This window comes from Gambusia affinis, linkage group LG11 (assembly GCF_019740435.1).
Source record: "Gambusia affinis linkage group LG11, SWU_Gaff_1.0, whole genome shotgun sequence".
In the NCBI taxonomy this organism is placed as follows: Eukaryota; Metazoa; Chordata; class Actinopteri; order Cyprinodontiformes; family Poeciliidae; genus Gambusia; species Gambusia affinis.
The window spans coordinates 2,763,744-2,779,199 of NC_057878.1; the positions used below are offsets into that span (position 1 = coordinate 2,763,744).

Genomic DNA, 15,456 nt, shown 5'->3' on the forward strand with positions numbered 1-15,456 from the left:
GATGCTGGTGAAAGCAGCAACTTGTCATTCTGAATGTTTGCTCATGTTGATGTGTTCAGCTGTTAGTCTGGGAAGGGGATGGGCTTTCTGTGCATGCCCAAAGGCTGAAGGAAGTGATAAAATAATTACATAATATCTGCCTTATAATTCATATTGCAGCATCTTAACTTTTGATTTTTTTTTTCTAGTGAATAGACTAGAATGATTTTAAGTCTAACATTTTTCTGACTGTCTTTTACATCTTTTATTAAGGTTAGTTGGATTAGCTAACTGTAAAGTCTGTGTGGCTTTGCTAGACTGTAAATAAATCCCACGTGGGCTGGAAGTTTTCTAGGTGACTGGATGTAAACATTCTGCCTCTGTAGAAATAGTTGAAATGACTGGTCCAGCTAAAACACTGCTGGATCCCATAAACGGCCTGTTAATAATCCCTCACCTTAGTCTGAGATATTGTTTAAATATTCTGTAAAATAACGGTGATTAAAACTTCCACACCGCCATAAATATCCTTTAATTCCATCTGATGGCTTTCTGAGGCCAGCCAGCCGGGTCTCATGCTGGTTTTGTTGTGACGTGCAGCTGCTGAACAGAGATGATGGACCTCAAGAAGATCCTGAGTCTCCTCATGCCAGGAGCCCTCTGCACCTCGCTGTAAGTCTTCTCTTCTCCTACTGCACTTTACTGTAATCCACATAATGTCATGCATTATAATGACAAATGATTTAATACATCATCTCTACTGGGTTTCTCTGCTTTATTTATGTCAGCAAAATGATTATTAAAGTAGCTGTATTATGGAAAATCCAATTTTTGTCATTTTATACTGTTATTTCCTCATCAAAAACATATTTGGAGTTTTGCTGTGATTCTTTCATGCATGTTTTAGAAATCCTTTAATCTCTATGGCAACCATTCAGTTGTTCTATACACCTGGATGGACATAGCCCCAATTTGACAACAAAGCTCCTCCTCAGAGCTGCAGTATAGATCAGCCCTCCTGTACAACGCCTCTGCTCAGCTCCTTCAGACTAGTCAGCAGCAATTAGCAAACATCTGGTGGACCTGCTCATCTGCTGAGCTCATTATAGGAGCTGATTCTCAGTGTAACACTGGTAAAAACATTGTTAAAGGGTTAGAGGAGCCATGTTGTCAAGGCTTCCTGAAGGCGGAGCTTCAGAAAAAGCAGGAGTTTCTTAAAGAGACACGCAAAGTCTGTCACTTTCATGGTGTTCAATCACAAAGTCAAATTTCTTTTAAGTCAAGCATCTTATAACAACTGAAGGAATAATGGTTATTTGATTATTCTATAAAATGGCGCTATGTGGCTGGAAGAACACCTAACACTGCCCCGTTTAGAGATTTGAATTAAGAATTATTGATTGTTTCCTTGTTAATTATTTGACTAACGTTTTTGACTCTGAGCTTGTTTTCCATCAGGCATACCACGGCCATGCCCAGGCTCTGGAGGTCCTTCTGCAGGGGGAAAGGGAGGTGGACCAGGCAGACGAGGCGGGACGGACCCCTCTGGCCCTGGCCGCCCTCCGGGGCCACACCGACTGCGTTCACACACTCCTCAGCCAGGGGGCATCGCCACACTCTAGTGACCAGCAGTACGGCCGTTCACCTGTTCACCTGGCAGGTAGGTTAACAGTCATGGATAGAGTTCAAGTAAAATTTTAGATTTTCGATCAAATCGCCTTTTATTTAGAGGGAACGGTTAGTGCAGCGCTGCAACCATGTTTAAGTCATGGCTGTAACATCTCTGTCTTGTTTGGATCCACTATTCAACAGTTAGTCAGCTGACCAGCCATTAATGTCTGCTCCTCTCTCTTCAGTGATGAATGGCCATACGACGTGTGTGCGCCTCCTGCTGGATGAATCGGACGGTGCGGAGCTCATTGATGCCGCTGACTCTCAGGGACAGTGAGTTGTGCTCTTCCCTTCTGCCTTCCCGCCTTATTTTGGTGTCCGTTGCTTTAAGGAAGCGTCGCCCTTGTTTCCTGCAGGACTCCTCTGATGCTGGCGGTGGCTGGAGGTCACGTCGACGCCGTGTCGCTGCTGCTGGAGCGGGAAGCCAACGTCAACATGGCTGACAGCCACGGCCTCACAGCCCTCCACCTCGGGGTGAGTCTCTGTCACAAGGCTTTATTTTGCCCACAATGAAGCTCCGTACAAATTGTTTAGCGCCGCAAATGTTACATAACCTTATAAAAAAAGACAATATTTAATTTTTAAAAATATCTACTGTAAGAAGTTATCATTAAAAAATACAGTTTTGTTTCTTAGGTTTAAAGTACAACATAAACATTTTTTTTTTTTTTAAATGAATGGATACATTTTATTTTATGGAATATTCATATTTGTAAAAAAAAAAAAAAAGTAGTAAAAGTTAATGTAAAGTTATGCAGTCAAAAATTTACAGTGAAAATTTTAGGGTTGCAACTAATTTTAGTAAAAGATTATTTTGATGAATAATTGAATAAAAAGATTATCACAGTCAGCTGATTTTTCATATAATGATTCAAACGTATCTCATGCCATACACAAAAATGCAAATAATTTAAATACTAATTTAAAGTAGCAAAATAAACATTTACTGCCTAAAATTGATTAACAACATTCCTTTGATGAACACTTGATCATTTGTAGCAAAGGATTCATCTGCAGCTAAATAAGATTCTAACATCATTTGAAAAGTTCTGCGCAACAGCTAAAGGTGCCGAATACGAGATTTGTTTTAAACAATTTGAACCAGGTGAAGCTAAAAATGCCACTGGAGGAGTTCTTGTCGAACATAATTATAGACAAGGTTTTTTTATTGTATTTGCAAAATGCACATTCTTCTTTTTTCATTGTGAAAAATGAAGAATTTTTCACAATGAAAAATTCTTCATTTTTCATTGAAGAAAAATGAAGAATTTTTCTTCAGATCCTGTTTATTCTTCAATAAACAGGATCTGTTTATTATTTCATCTAAAATAATAAACAGATCCTGTTTATTATTTTAGAAGAATAAACAGGATCTGTTTATTCTTCTAAACAGATCCTTAAACAAAAACTCCTGCTAGCAATTAAAACCAAGAATTTTGGTTTTGTGTAGAGGTTCGACTGAAAGCTGGAATAAAAAAAAAAAAGAGGAAAAAAGGTTGTTGTGTAATATTTACCTAGTTCCATTTTTGTAGATTCTTGTGGCTCCGGGGCGAGCCACAGGTTGCAGAGCGCTGAGCCAGCCGATGCCTGTCATGAAGGAATCTGTCAGACTTGCTGCTGTTGATCATGTGACTGTTCCTGTGAAGTTTCACTCTGACCTGCTCTCTGTCCGCCCCAGCTGCTGTGTGGTCAGGAGGAGTGCATCCAGTGTCTGCTGGAGCAAGAGGCCTCAGTGTTGCTAGGAGACTCTCGGGGTCGCACCGCCATCCACCTGGCCGCCGCCCGAGGCCACGCCTCCTGGCTGAGCGAGCTTCTGAGCATCGCCTGCTCAGAGTCGCCCTCTCTGCCCCCACTAAGAGACCACGGCGGGTACACACCTCTGCACTGGGCCTGTTACTACGGTTAGTGACTGAAAGACACCCGCTGCTGGAAGACGGTTGGGTCCACTGGTGAACTGTCAGGAACTAAGAATGAGTTGGACTGTTTTAAGCTAAATCAACCAAAATTAGGCAATTATTCCAACTGTGCAGAAATATTGTTTTCCAAAAGATTATTCAACTGTGTCGTTTAATTTGAAGTTAAATGTTCAAAACACGCAGGTTTATTAAAAAGAGGACAGACTTAAATTTCCACAAATGAAACAATAAACCCAGATAAATAAACTCCACTGGTCAGCGCTGACGATGGGTGTGTGTTTCCAGGCCATGAAGGGTGTGTGGAGGTTCTGCTGGAGCAGAAAGGCTGCCGATGCATCGACGGCAATCCGTTCACTCCTCTGCACTGTGCGGTGTAAGTCTGTCTGCCGACTCTCACTGCGGCTCTCCTGTTTTGCCGTTTGTGCGTCCTTCATGCCGGAGCTTGTGTCAATGTTTAAATTGCCAGGTTGAACGATCATGAGCCGTGTGCATCACTGCTGCTGGAGGCCATGGGGTCGGACATCGCTGGCTGCAGTGATGCCAAGGGCAGGTAAGACGTTGGTGTGAAAGCACCGGTGATGCAGCGCCATCGGCCTGCGCTGCATCACAGCTTTTTACTCCTGCAGGACTCCTCTCCACGCCGCGGCGTTCAGCGGCCACGTAGACTGCATCCAGCTGCTCCTTTCCCATGATGCACCTGTGGACACCGCAGACCAGTCAGGCCGCACTGCACTCATGATGGCAGCTGAGAAGGGCCGGGCCAGAGCTCTTGGTGAGGATTCCTGATTTGGTGCTTTTCCACCTAGCAGCTCGACTCAACTCAACTCTGCACAGTTCTGGTTTTCCGTTACAGGAGATGAACAGGTGTAAGCGGGAGGGGCTCTTCATATAGATGACCCCGGAGTCCAAGAAGTATTACGACATACGTGTACTTGGCACAAATTATCGCTGTCCTATATTTTATATGTTGGCATCAATCCAATACCAAGAAAATAAATCGTCAATACTGAGGCTGATACTTTTTTTAAAGTTTGATATATCATCAAATTTCAGACCTTTTAGGTGTTTTTGTGTTTGTTCCTGTCTATTACTGTTTTTCAAACTTCAAAACTTTGTTTTTTTTTTTGTTTGGTTTCTTTTGGTAATTTTTTTTTTCTTCAGATTTTTAATTTTTCTAGTTTTTAATTTGAACCTAGAGAAAATCTGTAACTGCGCAGAGTCAAGTTGAGCCTTGCTGAGTAGGTGCCAGTGGAAAATGATCATTTGAGTCCATTTAAAAACCTTCCCAGCAGTCAGTCTGGTTGTTGTATTAACTGCATATTAACATGCCTCTCTTCCAGACTTGCTGTTGACCAGCGCTAACGCCAACCTCAGTCTAACAGACAAAGATGGCAACACCGCCCTGCATCTGGCTTGCAGTAATGTAAGTGTACAGCTTTAGTATTTGCTAATGTGATATGCTAACTTTAGCACGTTTGCTCTTTGTTTTGTCATGAGTTGTTTTGTAATTCAGCTTGTGGCTGACGGTGTATATATATATATATATATATATATATATATATATATATAAATTAACAAAAGTTGGATAAGAAGTTGTTCTGGAGCTTATATATGTTTTTATTTTCTTAGATTGTCATAACATGTAATGGCTGTGTGTTTTTGCTGCTTTTGGCACAGCTCTCCTCCAGACTGACAGTCACAGATTCGGTAATCTTTCACTACATGTGCGCATGCATTAGGAAAGGTGAAAATCACTCAGATTGTTTGGAAAAACCAAGATTCAATAGAATCAACAGAGTAATGTGCATGGCCTTTAAGGGAGTTACGCAAGCTGTGCAGAGGAAAGCAGGTTGTGATTTTTAAGTTCAAAGCACAAAAACTGAGTTTTTTTACATGAGTTTAGTCAGTTGTCCCCAAAACTGATCATTTAAAATGCTTTCACTGGGACATTTAATGAGAAAATTGATGTGTTTTCACTCTGTTTACTGGAAGTGTCATTGTTTTCCTCCTGACCTGTAGCATGTTCTGGTTTCAGGGGAAAGAAGACTGTGTGATGTTGATCACGGAGAAGATGTCTGACTCTTCACTCATAAATGCCACAAATGCTGCGCTGCAAACGTGAGTGTCTGAGAAGCTGGATAAAAATTAAGCGAAATGTATGAATTATCTACAAGGGATATGTTGTGAAATGCATTCTGTTTATTTTTATGTTGTATTAGCAGTCCACATCGTCTTGAGTTTTAGTAACTTGTATAATCTAATACACTGTTTAAAAGTAGCCCAACCTATATATCTGGCACCTTATATACAAAATGACACCTAACAGGAAGTTATTTTGGTTTTGAATGATTTGTATTGGTTTTAGTTTTGTGCTACACTGCCCCCTATGTGTTTGGCATGGTTGTGCGGGTTCATGTGGATGAAAATTGACACCAATCCTGTGTGCATGATATCATGTTTTTTAAACAATATGTTTACATTTTGGACAAGGCTTTTGTCATATTACAACTTTATGTCTTGTAGAGGAATTTTTGCAGGACATATGGTTTCTACTGTAGATTTTATTTAGAGGTATCAGAGTGAAGGGGGCTGAAAGCATATGTATTCCACATTGTTTTTAGATCTTTATTTGTAAAAAGTCTCAAAGTCATGTATCTTTTCCTTCCGCTTGGCAATCGCTCAATACTTTGTGTTTGTTTATGACATTATAATCCCATAAAAATACAGTGAGGTTTGTGATTGTAAAACGACAAAATGCTAAAAATGTTCATGAGGTGCAAATACTTTTGCGCTGCATACCTACACCAGGTTAGACTTTATATGTTGCTAAAATGTGTAGGATTACTTATTGGAAGAAGTGTATATAAAATAGAACGTAAATGTTCTGGGACACTCCCTGGTTTGGTGTGTCTGGAAGAGAAGGAACAAAGGGAAAAGTTGTTTTCTTTTTAGCCTGGGCAGCAGTGTGATATGATTCCAGTGTGAAACTATCTGTCTCCGTCAGTCCGCTCCACCTGGCCGCCCGCAGCGGCCTGAAGAAGGCGGTCCGGGATCTGCTGTCCAGAGGAGCCAACGTCCAGACGGCCGACGAGAACGGTAGGATGACCATCTTCACGCCATCATTGCTGCTCTGCATGAACGCTTCTCTCTCCTGCAGCATGAACTGCACTGTACTGCTGAAGGGTTTGGAAACCATGTTCTCTCTGCTCTGCAGATGCTCCACTTCAAACAGCAGCTCCCACTGGGTTGACGTGTACATGCACATTACAGGCACACACTGCAACAGCACAACATTTTACTAACGGTTTTTGGTCTAGTTTCTAGTGCAAATAGAAGAGAAAACTAACTTATAAGTAACTTTTCAGCAAGATACAGGAGCTTGTTATAAGTCAATAACTTATTAATATTGATGAAGTAATAGTTGTCCTGGCAGATTATTTCACTTAAAGAAAAATGTCTGTCAGTGAAATAATCTACTAGTGGATCTAATACTTTTTCATCAATATTTAGGAATTATTAACTTAAAAGTTATTTATAAATTAGTTTTGTCTTATTACAAGTGTATTTAGATATTTGCACCAGAAACTGTCTATCAGTGATTGTCTATCACAGTGTTTCCCAACCCTGGTACTCAAGGCACACTGCCCTGCATGTTTTAGGTATTTCCTTGCTTCAGTGCAGCTGATTTCAATTGATGACTGATTAACAGGCGTTTGTTGAACTGCAATCAGTTGAATCAGGCACATTAAAGCAGGGAAACCTCTAAAACATGTAGGACAGTGTGTCTTGAGGACCAGGGTTGGGAAACACTGGTCTATCAGAATCTAGAAGAAGTCTCAGCTCTTTGAAAAGATTTTAATTAGGGATGCAATAATATAAAAATTTGGGCAGATATTAATATTGCCAATAATTGACATACATCAATAGTCCCTTTTGACTTCACCAATGTGTCTTTGGTTCAGTTAAATTCCCCATAATCCTTTGGTGCATCACTATCACTGTCACATGACCAACCTGCTCCCCTATTGATCCAGATTAGATCAGTAACAAAATAGAAATATCGGTTGTTAATATCAGTCCTGTTTGATTTATTGAACCGGTATCGATATATGCCTGACTTCGGCCGATACCGATGTTAATACCATTATATTGTACATCCTTAATTTTAAAGCATCTCTTCTGGAACATATTGATTGTGAAAACCAGAATGAATATTTAATAAGATTTTTGGCTCATAATAACCATTTTTCTTTCCAAAGGGTTCTGGTATTAAATAGTTTCATTTGCATCCAGATGGTGGGAGCTGTGACTGAACGGTTCAGGTTGCTTGTCGACTTGCTGTGTTCTCTATTTAATGTGTTTACTGGTCAGGGCTGGATGTCGCTGTTTTTAAAACCCAGATTGTCAACTAAAGTCCGAATCGACCCTGTTTGAATTCTCACATTAAACTAAGAAAACTAATTTAAACATAAACAATAAATCTAATGTTTATCAGCTTCTTTTTATATCTTTTAATATTCCTATATATGTATTTGTATTTTAGAACATGACAGCATCCAGTAAACACCACACTGTTTATGTATTCACTACAAAAGCAGGTGATTTCCTAAATCCCTGTAAACATTCACAAATCCTGCGTGTTCTTTCACAAATACAGATAAGTGTAAAATAATAGAAACAATGCAGCTTTGCTGTAATGTGTTTGAAATTGACTCCAGCACATAAAACCTTTCCAAAGCAGGAAGCAGTTGGCGTTCTGTGGCAGCTGGATCCTCTTTGTTCTCTGAACAGCCGATGAAGAAACGATGTAAACTGCAAAAAGCAGGAAATGTTGATGCAGTGAAATGAGTAGCATCCACTAAAGAACACTGTTCCACACGTCACGCTGAGGTTGAAAATGTTCAGCTTTGAGGCTCCATCTACATGGAGAGGAATGTGGTTCATCTTTGTTTCAAAGATAAAACCCCATTTAGACTTCTTTGTCACCATTCAGGATAGAATGAACAATAAATTATAACTGTGGGATAGTTTTTATTAGGGATGTGAACGATTACAGTAATTGATTTTTGACTAATGGTTTATTACGTTAAAACTAGTTCTGATCCGCGTAGACCTTATTGTTTGGGCGACAAAGATGTTGTAGTTTGGGCGCCATCCAGCAGAGGGCGCCATTGGTCATAGAGCCAGTGATAAAAAAATATTAGACAGCTGAGCCTTACCAGAACGGAAAAGAAAAACAGTCCAACCAGAGTTCGGTTTGAGATGCTAAACTCCTTTTCTCTGGTTCTGTTTTAAAATATATTTTGTGTTTCAAATATATTCTACTCAGCAACCTATGTTGTCACGGCCTTCTAAGCTCCAAAACCAAAATTATTCCAAAAAGAATAATTCTTTTTGGAATAATTTCCAAAATCAGGTGTTTGCTTCTTGAACGCACTTGCGACTTGATTGTTTGGAAAAAATATTTGAAGTTTTTAATATTTTCTAGCAAAAACATCAACAAATCAATAACAAAACTTTGGAACAACTGCGATGAAAACGAAAGTTAACTAAGACTAACATACAAGTTCAAAAAGTGGCAAAAAGCACAAATGCCCGTCATCACACTGGACATTCAACAAACAAACACACACACCCTGCCCCTGGTGTGGTCTTCATCTCTTAAATGAATGGGAGGGTCTAAAAATTACCAAAGTAATCTGAACATTTCCAAATGCAAAAATTAATTACAGATTTTGGTTCCAAACTAACTGAAGTATATTCTAGCAGCTCAAAGAAAAATGAAATTGGTAGAACCTGTGATTTGGAAAAAATCAACATGAATGACCATAATGTCTAAGATTAATGATGACTGAATTATCTGTTGATTCAGTCAGTGTTTAACACAGCTGACTCTAATATATGTTAAACTTTAATAATGATTTCCTGTTTATAATTCAGCATATTATTCAGCATAACATGGATGGCATGTTGCCATGTTGTGATAAGACGGTTGGGCCTCTTCATACAAGAGAAAACTCAGGGTTTTAAGCAAATGGCTGCTGATCAATTAATCTTGAGTTGATCATCTTTAGATCAGCTCATTAATCAATAACTCGCATCCCTGGCCGCGATCTAAAACCTTCTGTAGTGGTTCCTCAGTCCGTCCAGCCCTGACTGACTGTCTTTGCTGTCTTCAGTGTTCTCCCTTCTCTTTGCTCCACCTGTCAGCTGGCTGGAGACTAACGGAATGCTGCTCCATCTTTGTCTTCTGCTTCGCCTCCCTCGCTTCCTCCACATCTCCCTGTCTCCTTCCTCCTCCTCCTCCTCCTCTCTGCTCCGTCTCTGTCTCTCTGCCTCAGGTCTGACCCCTGCTCTGGCTTGTGCTCCTAGCAGAGAGGTGGCTGACTGTCTGGCTCTCATTCTGGCTACCATGATGCCTTTCTGCTCCCCTTGCAGCTCTGGAGCTCCCTCCCCAGGCTCCCTGCTGAGGCAGCTGCCCCACCAGGGGGGTAAAGGCGCGGCCGCCGGCCCTCGGGGACCCCGCAGCCCCAGGAACCCCTCGGGACCTTCCAGCGAGGGAACCACTGAGAACGACTCTGAGGACTCTGAAACGTTTTGAAGATTCTTACCTCGGGCCTGGTCACCCGGACTCCTCAGCAGAACGGCGCTCCTGCCAAGCAGAGCGGGACGTTGGTCAGCATGGAGCTCCAAGGGATTCAGTGTTACGGAAAAAAGCAAATTTACAATCATCATTTACAGATATTACAAAAAAATATATATAAAATAATAATCTCAGAAAATTATTTCTAATTTATTCTTTAAATAATTTATATTTTCATTAGCGTTTTTTTTTTTGGTCTTTTTTTTAATGAATCATACTTGTCTGATTCTATTAGAAACTAAAATTTGTTTTAAATATTTTTTTTCTAACAACCAGGTTTTGTTTAGCTGCGATGCGTTCTTGGGATTTTGTGAGAAACATGACAAACTTTTCACGCCTCATGAGCAAGTCAAATCAAAATCTCACTTTCAAGTTTTAGATTATTAAAAGAAAAAAAAAAATCTATAGTTTATAAAAAATAATGAGGAGTCTCTAAATCTGCTTGGAACAGGTTCCTGATTGGTCTTTGCTCCATTAGCTGTGTTTCCACTGTAGGACACGCTTTCAGTTCCTCCTTGGTTAAAAATCAGAACCTTTTAGTTTTATCCACTTGGTGTCTAAACAGGACGCCAGGATGGGAGAAATTAATTTAAAATCCCTCTGCAGTTTTACAGTTCTACACTGACTTTCCTTAGCTTTGAAACTGTAAGCGCTATGAAAAAATCTGAAATCAATGCTGCATTAGTCAGTTTTTTTTTTTTTTCTTGGTTTGATTCTGGGCAATAAATGAATAACAATATATATCGCGATAGACACTTGATCAATATAAATATTCAATACCTCCAGTAGAATTTTCAAACCTTTCACTGAGCTCCGATTCAGAACCGAGCAGCATTCTGGGGGTTGTAGGCAGAGGAAAAGCATTAGCCGACCAGCTAAGCACAGTTGGTGATATCAACAAACTCACTTACTCTTTGGTTACCTAGCACCAACCTATTAAGTAACTTGCACAGCAACAGTTTCATCTTTCACCACTGTGTCTCACTGCTTACTGCTTAAATATAAGAAAAACAACAGTGTGCATTGCAAAGAGAAAAAGCTGGAGAGGAAATTGTGAATAAAACCGGAAAGGTCATGTCACCGTGACCTTTTGTCTTTTTTTTTTAAGACAAAAAAAACGAATCAATAATTATTGATATTGATTGATATGAAACCCATGTATTGTGTCACATCTATCTGTCCTACAGTGGAAACACAAACAGCCAACAGATGCAGTTTGGGAGCCGATAGCTGAAACGCGCGTCAGTTTAAAAGCAATAAGACGACTTGATTAATTTTTCTAAACATTCAGACTTGACTGAAATTAATATTGAGAAGTAGTATTTTTTTTAGTTTTGGTCTTTTGTTAAACAGATGACGTAGTGCAGCTGTTACACAGTGAACCCTTGGGGCTCCACATCTTCACGTTGCGCCTGCGGACAGTTCTCCTCCTCTGACTCGGAGCAGGACGTCCGGCGGCTCTTCTTCGTTTCTTCCCTGCACCGGTGCCTGCGGCCGGCCGGCCCGCTCAGCCCACGAACTAGGAGAGCTCCATCTGGACCGGCCTCAGCGCCGGTCTGCACGCTTACACTGACTGACCCCGCAGTTGGTTCTTACACTCATGGGTGCTTCAATGTAAACTAACCTCGGTACTTAGCATCTGCATGGCAAAGCCATGCCACTCTGAGACAAAGTTTCTTTTTTTTTCCCGTTTTTTTTCTTTTTTTAAAAAAGAAGCCATTTTAACTGTTTGTACACAATTAAGATTATTAATTATTAAGAAATTCCAGTGTAGTTTTAAGTTTTTTAAAACTTGTACCAAATATTTGACTTCCATGCATAGATAATTACCATGTACTGAAAGGTTACACGAGCAGGTACTTTTTGAAATGCTTTACCAGCTTAAAAGCACAAGTTTGGAGTTGGCTGTGTGGTTTGATGAAATGTGAACCGTACAGCCTCAATGAGATGCTTGATAGTTTAATTTTCACCAGGAGAGAGAGAGAGAGAGAGAGAGAGAACGAACGGGTACATCTCAGTTCCACCAACATCAAAAAGCCACGCACATCATTGGCTGGATTTAACCACAAATGAAAGGTTTTACAAGGTACAATATAAACGTGTTACCAACTCTCACTCTTATGGAGAGGAGCTCCAGGTTTTCCTGTTTCTCATGCTGTCCAGTCTGATCTTACTCCAAATAAGTAAGTGCCTGTGTTCCTGCTCTGATGGAGACTTTTATTTTCTAGTTTATTTTAGTCAAATTCTTTGGCAGCTAACAAAAATGCTATTGTGTTACATTAAACAACATACTAGCTTCTTTGTTTGCCCAAATGAAATCCCATCACACTCCACATTTACTAAAATATGTTTTCTTTAACAGAGAAAGGTTTCTATGTCACGCAGAACAAGCTAATGGTAGCCATTTTGTGAGCATTGATAACTGTTTTAAACAAAACAGTCTTATTTAAACTGTCAGCTATTAGTTTACATAACATTAGCCACTAGATTTGCCCCAGCCAGAAGATACCAGCCATTTTGTTACACAAGCTAATGCTAGCCATATTGTGAAAATTGCTAATATTATAGCCGTTGTAAAGAAAACACATAAACTCCTCTTAGCTTGCATAATATTATCAACTCAATTTGCCCCAGTGAAAAGATGGGAGCCATTTTGTTAAACAATCTAATATATTAATGTGAAACCCCATCGTGACAACCAATGATTTAAGGTCATTTTCTTTATGTATAGTCTACTGCAAGGAAATGTGATTCAATTTAATATTAATATGAGCTAGCAGCTAGCAGAAGAGCAGCCAGTTGTTGTTTAATCTGGTTTTACAATCTGTCATATTTCACAGGCGTCAGCTGGTCGGAACTGAAATAAATGAGAAAAGGGTGTAATGTTGAGATTTTAAAAAATATCCAACAGCATTAAGACTATGTGGGATTTGAACGTATTGTTGCTATCTTAACAAAATCATTAAAAATACTTTCCATAGAAGAACATTGGTACAGCAGAGTTACGGGTATAAAAAAGATTCAGAATGAAGATACTAGACTTACCTAGTACCTTCACCTAGGTACTATATGAAGGTACTAGGTACCTAGATGGGTAACTGGGGGGGAACCGCCAGACAAACAAAATAACAATGATTTGCATAGAATACCAGCTTCCCTTATTTTTAAATGCCGGTATGGGCATTGGCCTTAGAAAACCCCAGATTGGTTCCGATGATGTGTGGAATGATTGGTTGAGGGAACAGGGGTGTACCCGTCGATGGAACGCAGTATTTGTGCAGATGTGGACGAATTATGAGATAATCACGTACATTAGTGCGTTTTGTCCCGCAGTCTTAAACGGCCTCCTGCACTTTGACCTCTCCATGTGAACCACTCGGTTGTGCTCGTTTGCACACTTTACAATTCAGAGTAGCACGGTTTCCAGATTCCCAGAAAAAGACCAAAAGTCTCCTGTGGTGAAAATGTCTTCTTAGCTCAGTTCTTTGTGCTATTTATTAACTTCATCATGATGGTACAAATACTGCCAGCACTTAAATGTAAAGTTACACAGGGCCTTGACCACTCCCCCCTCCTCCCTCTTTCCTCACCCCCATTTGTCTGCATACCAGCAACGTGCCATCGTCTCTAACGTGTCCAGTGCCTTGATGTTGATTCACTTTGTTCGTTTTATAATATTTTCTATTTGTAAATTCCGGAAATGTTTTCTTTTGTTTTGTTTTATTAAAGGATAAGTTCACCAAAAGCTCCAAATAACTTGTATGTTAATAAAATTCACTTGAATACTTGAAGATTCTCTCGCCTCGGGTTTACTGCTTTGACATTTTGTTGGTCCTCCTCCGTAAATCGAAGTCACCCAACGGAAAACTTCACGATTTTAAAAATAATCTGCCTGTTTCAATCCGTAAAGAGAATATTCAAAATGCCTTGAGAAGAGATCGAGTTGCCATGAGGAAATCAAGTTATGCTATTTGTGTGAACTTATCCTTTAATATGTGGAGACATAGATTTTACTTTGAATGAGAAAGTGTTGTTCCCCCCCTTCCTGTCTGGAGATTTTCCTTTGTTTAGATTTACTGCCAACATTTCTGATGAAGAGACCAAATTAATGGAACATGTTGAACCGTCTCCTCTGCTGTTGCTCCAAATCAAAACCCACATATCTGTACTTATAGGTCATAATAAACAAAGGAGTACCTCCAGGTTTTTCTTTAAAGTTGTGTGTGTGTGTGTGTGTGTGTGTGTGTGTAAGTTGGCTTTAGGTACTGATATGAAAACGACTAGTCACAGCTTTGTACGAAAACACTTCCCGTAACAGATGGTTGATGTTTGGGTTCAAACGATTTTGAACTGATAAGCACACCGATGGTGAACAAGCACAGTGTGTTTCTGCCTGCGAGACTGAGTCTGGCCACCAGTATTATTATTATTATTATTATTATTATTATTATTGGACAAGAAGAAGAAGAGCTTAGGCAGGCCTGACAATCTCAATCGTCAAGTGTCTGATGATTTTCATGCCAGTTCCTGATGCAGTACGACATGCTGAGGGCTGTTTGTCAGCAACGTTTCTTTTATAGTAGCTGTACAAATAAAACTAAAATCTGTCTGACGTTTTTGTGTGACGGTTACTTTTTTCTCTCTGATCTCTTTTAGTAAAATGCTTCCATGTTTTTCCAAACTTGGGAATAAAATGTATTGCCGTGTTTGCATGCAAATTTTATTTTTTTACGTATTCAAACCCCTTCACCCTGATACCGCCAAATGAAAGAATAACACAGGAGACTGGTCGGGTCTCTCCCTTAATAATAAAACATAAAACACTGTTTTCTGTGAGCTGTGGTGAGTGTTTGTGTTTGTTGGTCATTACTGGCCTGTACAGAGTGGTGGGTTGTTGGTTTGGGGTGTTTCTATACAGCAATGCTTACTCCACTGCCTTTTATCTCTTCAAGGAGAACACATTTACTGTGTTAAAATGTTCAATGAAGGAAGTTGAAATAATGAACACTCTGAGCCCCGAGTCCGTTTGAAAGAAATAATTTTATTTTTAAAAATACTTCAGTCCTTTTTCTTCCACCTCTCAGTCATCACCCCTTACTATACCAATAAAATTCATTGAGGTTCGTGGCTGCAGTGTTACAATGTAAAACAGTTCAAGTGGTATAAAGAGTTTTTCAACCAGGCTGAGGTGTAGCAGTAAAATATTGTCACTCGCTGTGACAATATTGACCATATAATTGTGCAATT

At 39.8% G+C, this 15,456-nt stretch overlaps 1 protein-coding gene across 2 annotated transcripts in view; it reads left to right on the plus strand.

Moving 5' to 3' along the window:
- The window catches only part of ankrd44 (ankyrin repeat domain 44), a 37,968-nt gene extending 23,147 nt beyond the window's left edge, over positions 1-14,821 (plus strand). Inside the window, exons 17-28 of one of the 2 annotated variants that reach the window (XM_044131128.1) lie at positions 580-651; positions 1,438-1,639; positions 1,836-1,923; positions 2,007-2,124; positions 3,329-3,551; positions 3,852-3,939; positions 4,033-4,116; positions 4,193-4,338; positions 4,907-4,989; positions 5,602-5,684; positions 6,571-6,662; positions 9,908-14,821. In XM_044131128.1, coding sequence (XP_043987063.1) covers positions 580-651; positions 1,438-1,639; positions 1,836-1,923; positions 2,007-2,124; positions 3,329-3,551; positions 3,852-3,939; positions 4,033-4,116; positions 4,193-4,338; positions 4,907-4,989; positions 5,602-5,684; positions 6,571-6,662; positions 9,908-10,167 — 1,539 coding nt within the window. In that variant the 3' untranslated portion in view covers positions 10,168-14,821. The remainder of the gene's footprint in view (positions 1-579; positions 652-1,437; positions 1,640-1,835; positions 1,924-2,006; positions 2,125-3,328; positions 3,552-3,851; positions 3,940-4,032; positions 4,117-4,192; positions 4,339-4,906; positions 4,990-5,601; positions 5,685-6,570; positions 6,663-9,907) is intronic. The other variant, XM_044131129.1, reaches the window with a different exon arrangement.
- Positions 14,822-15,456: the final 635 nt, after the last annotated feature.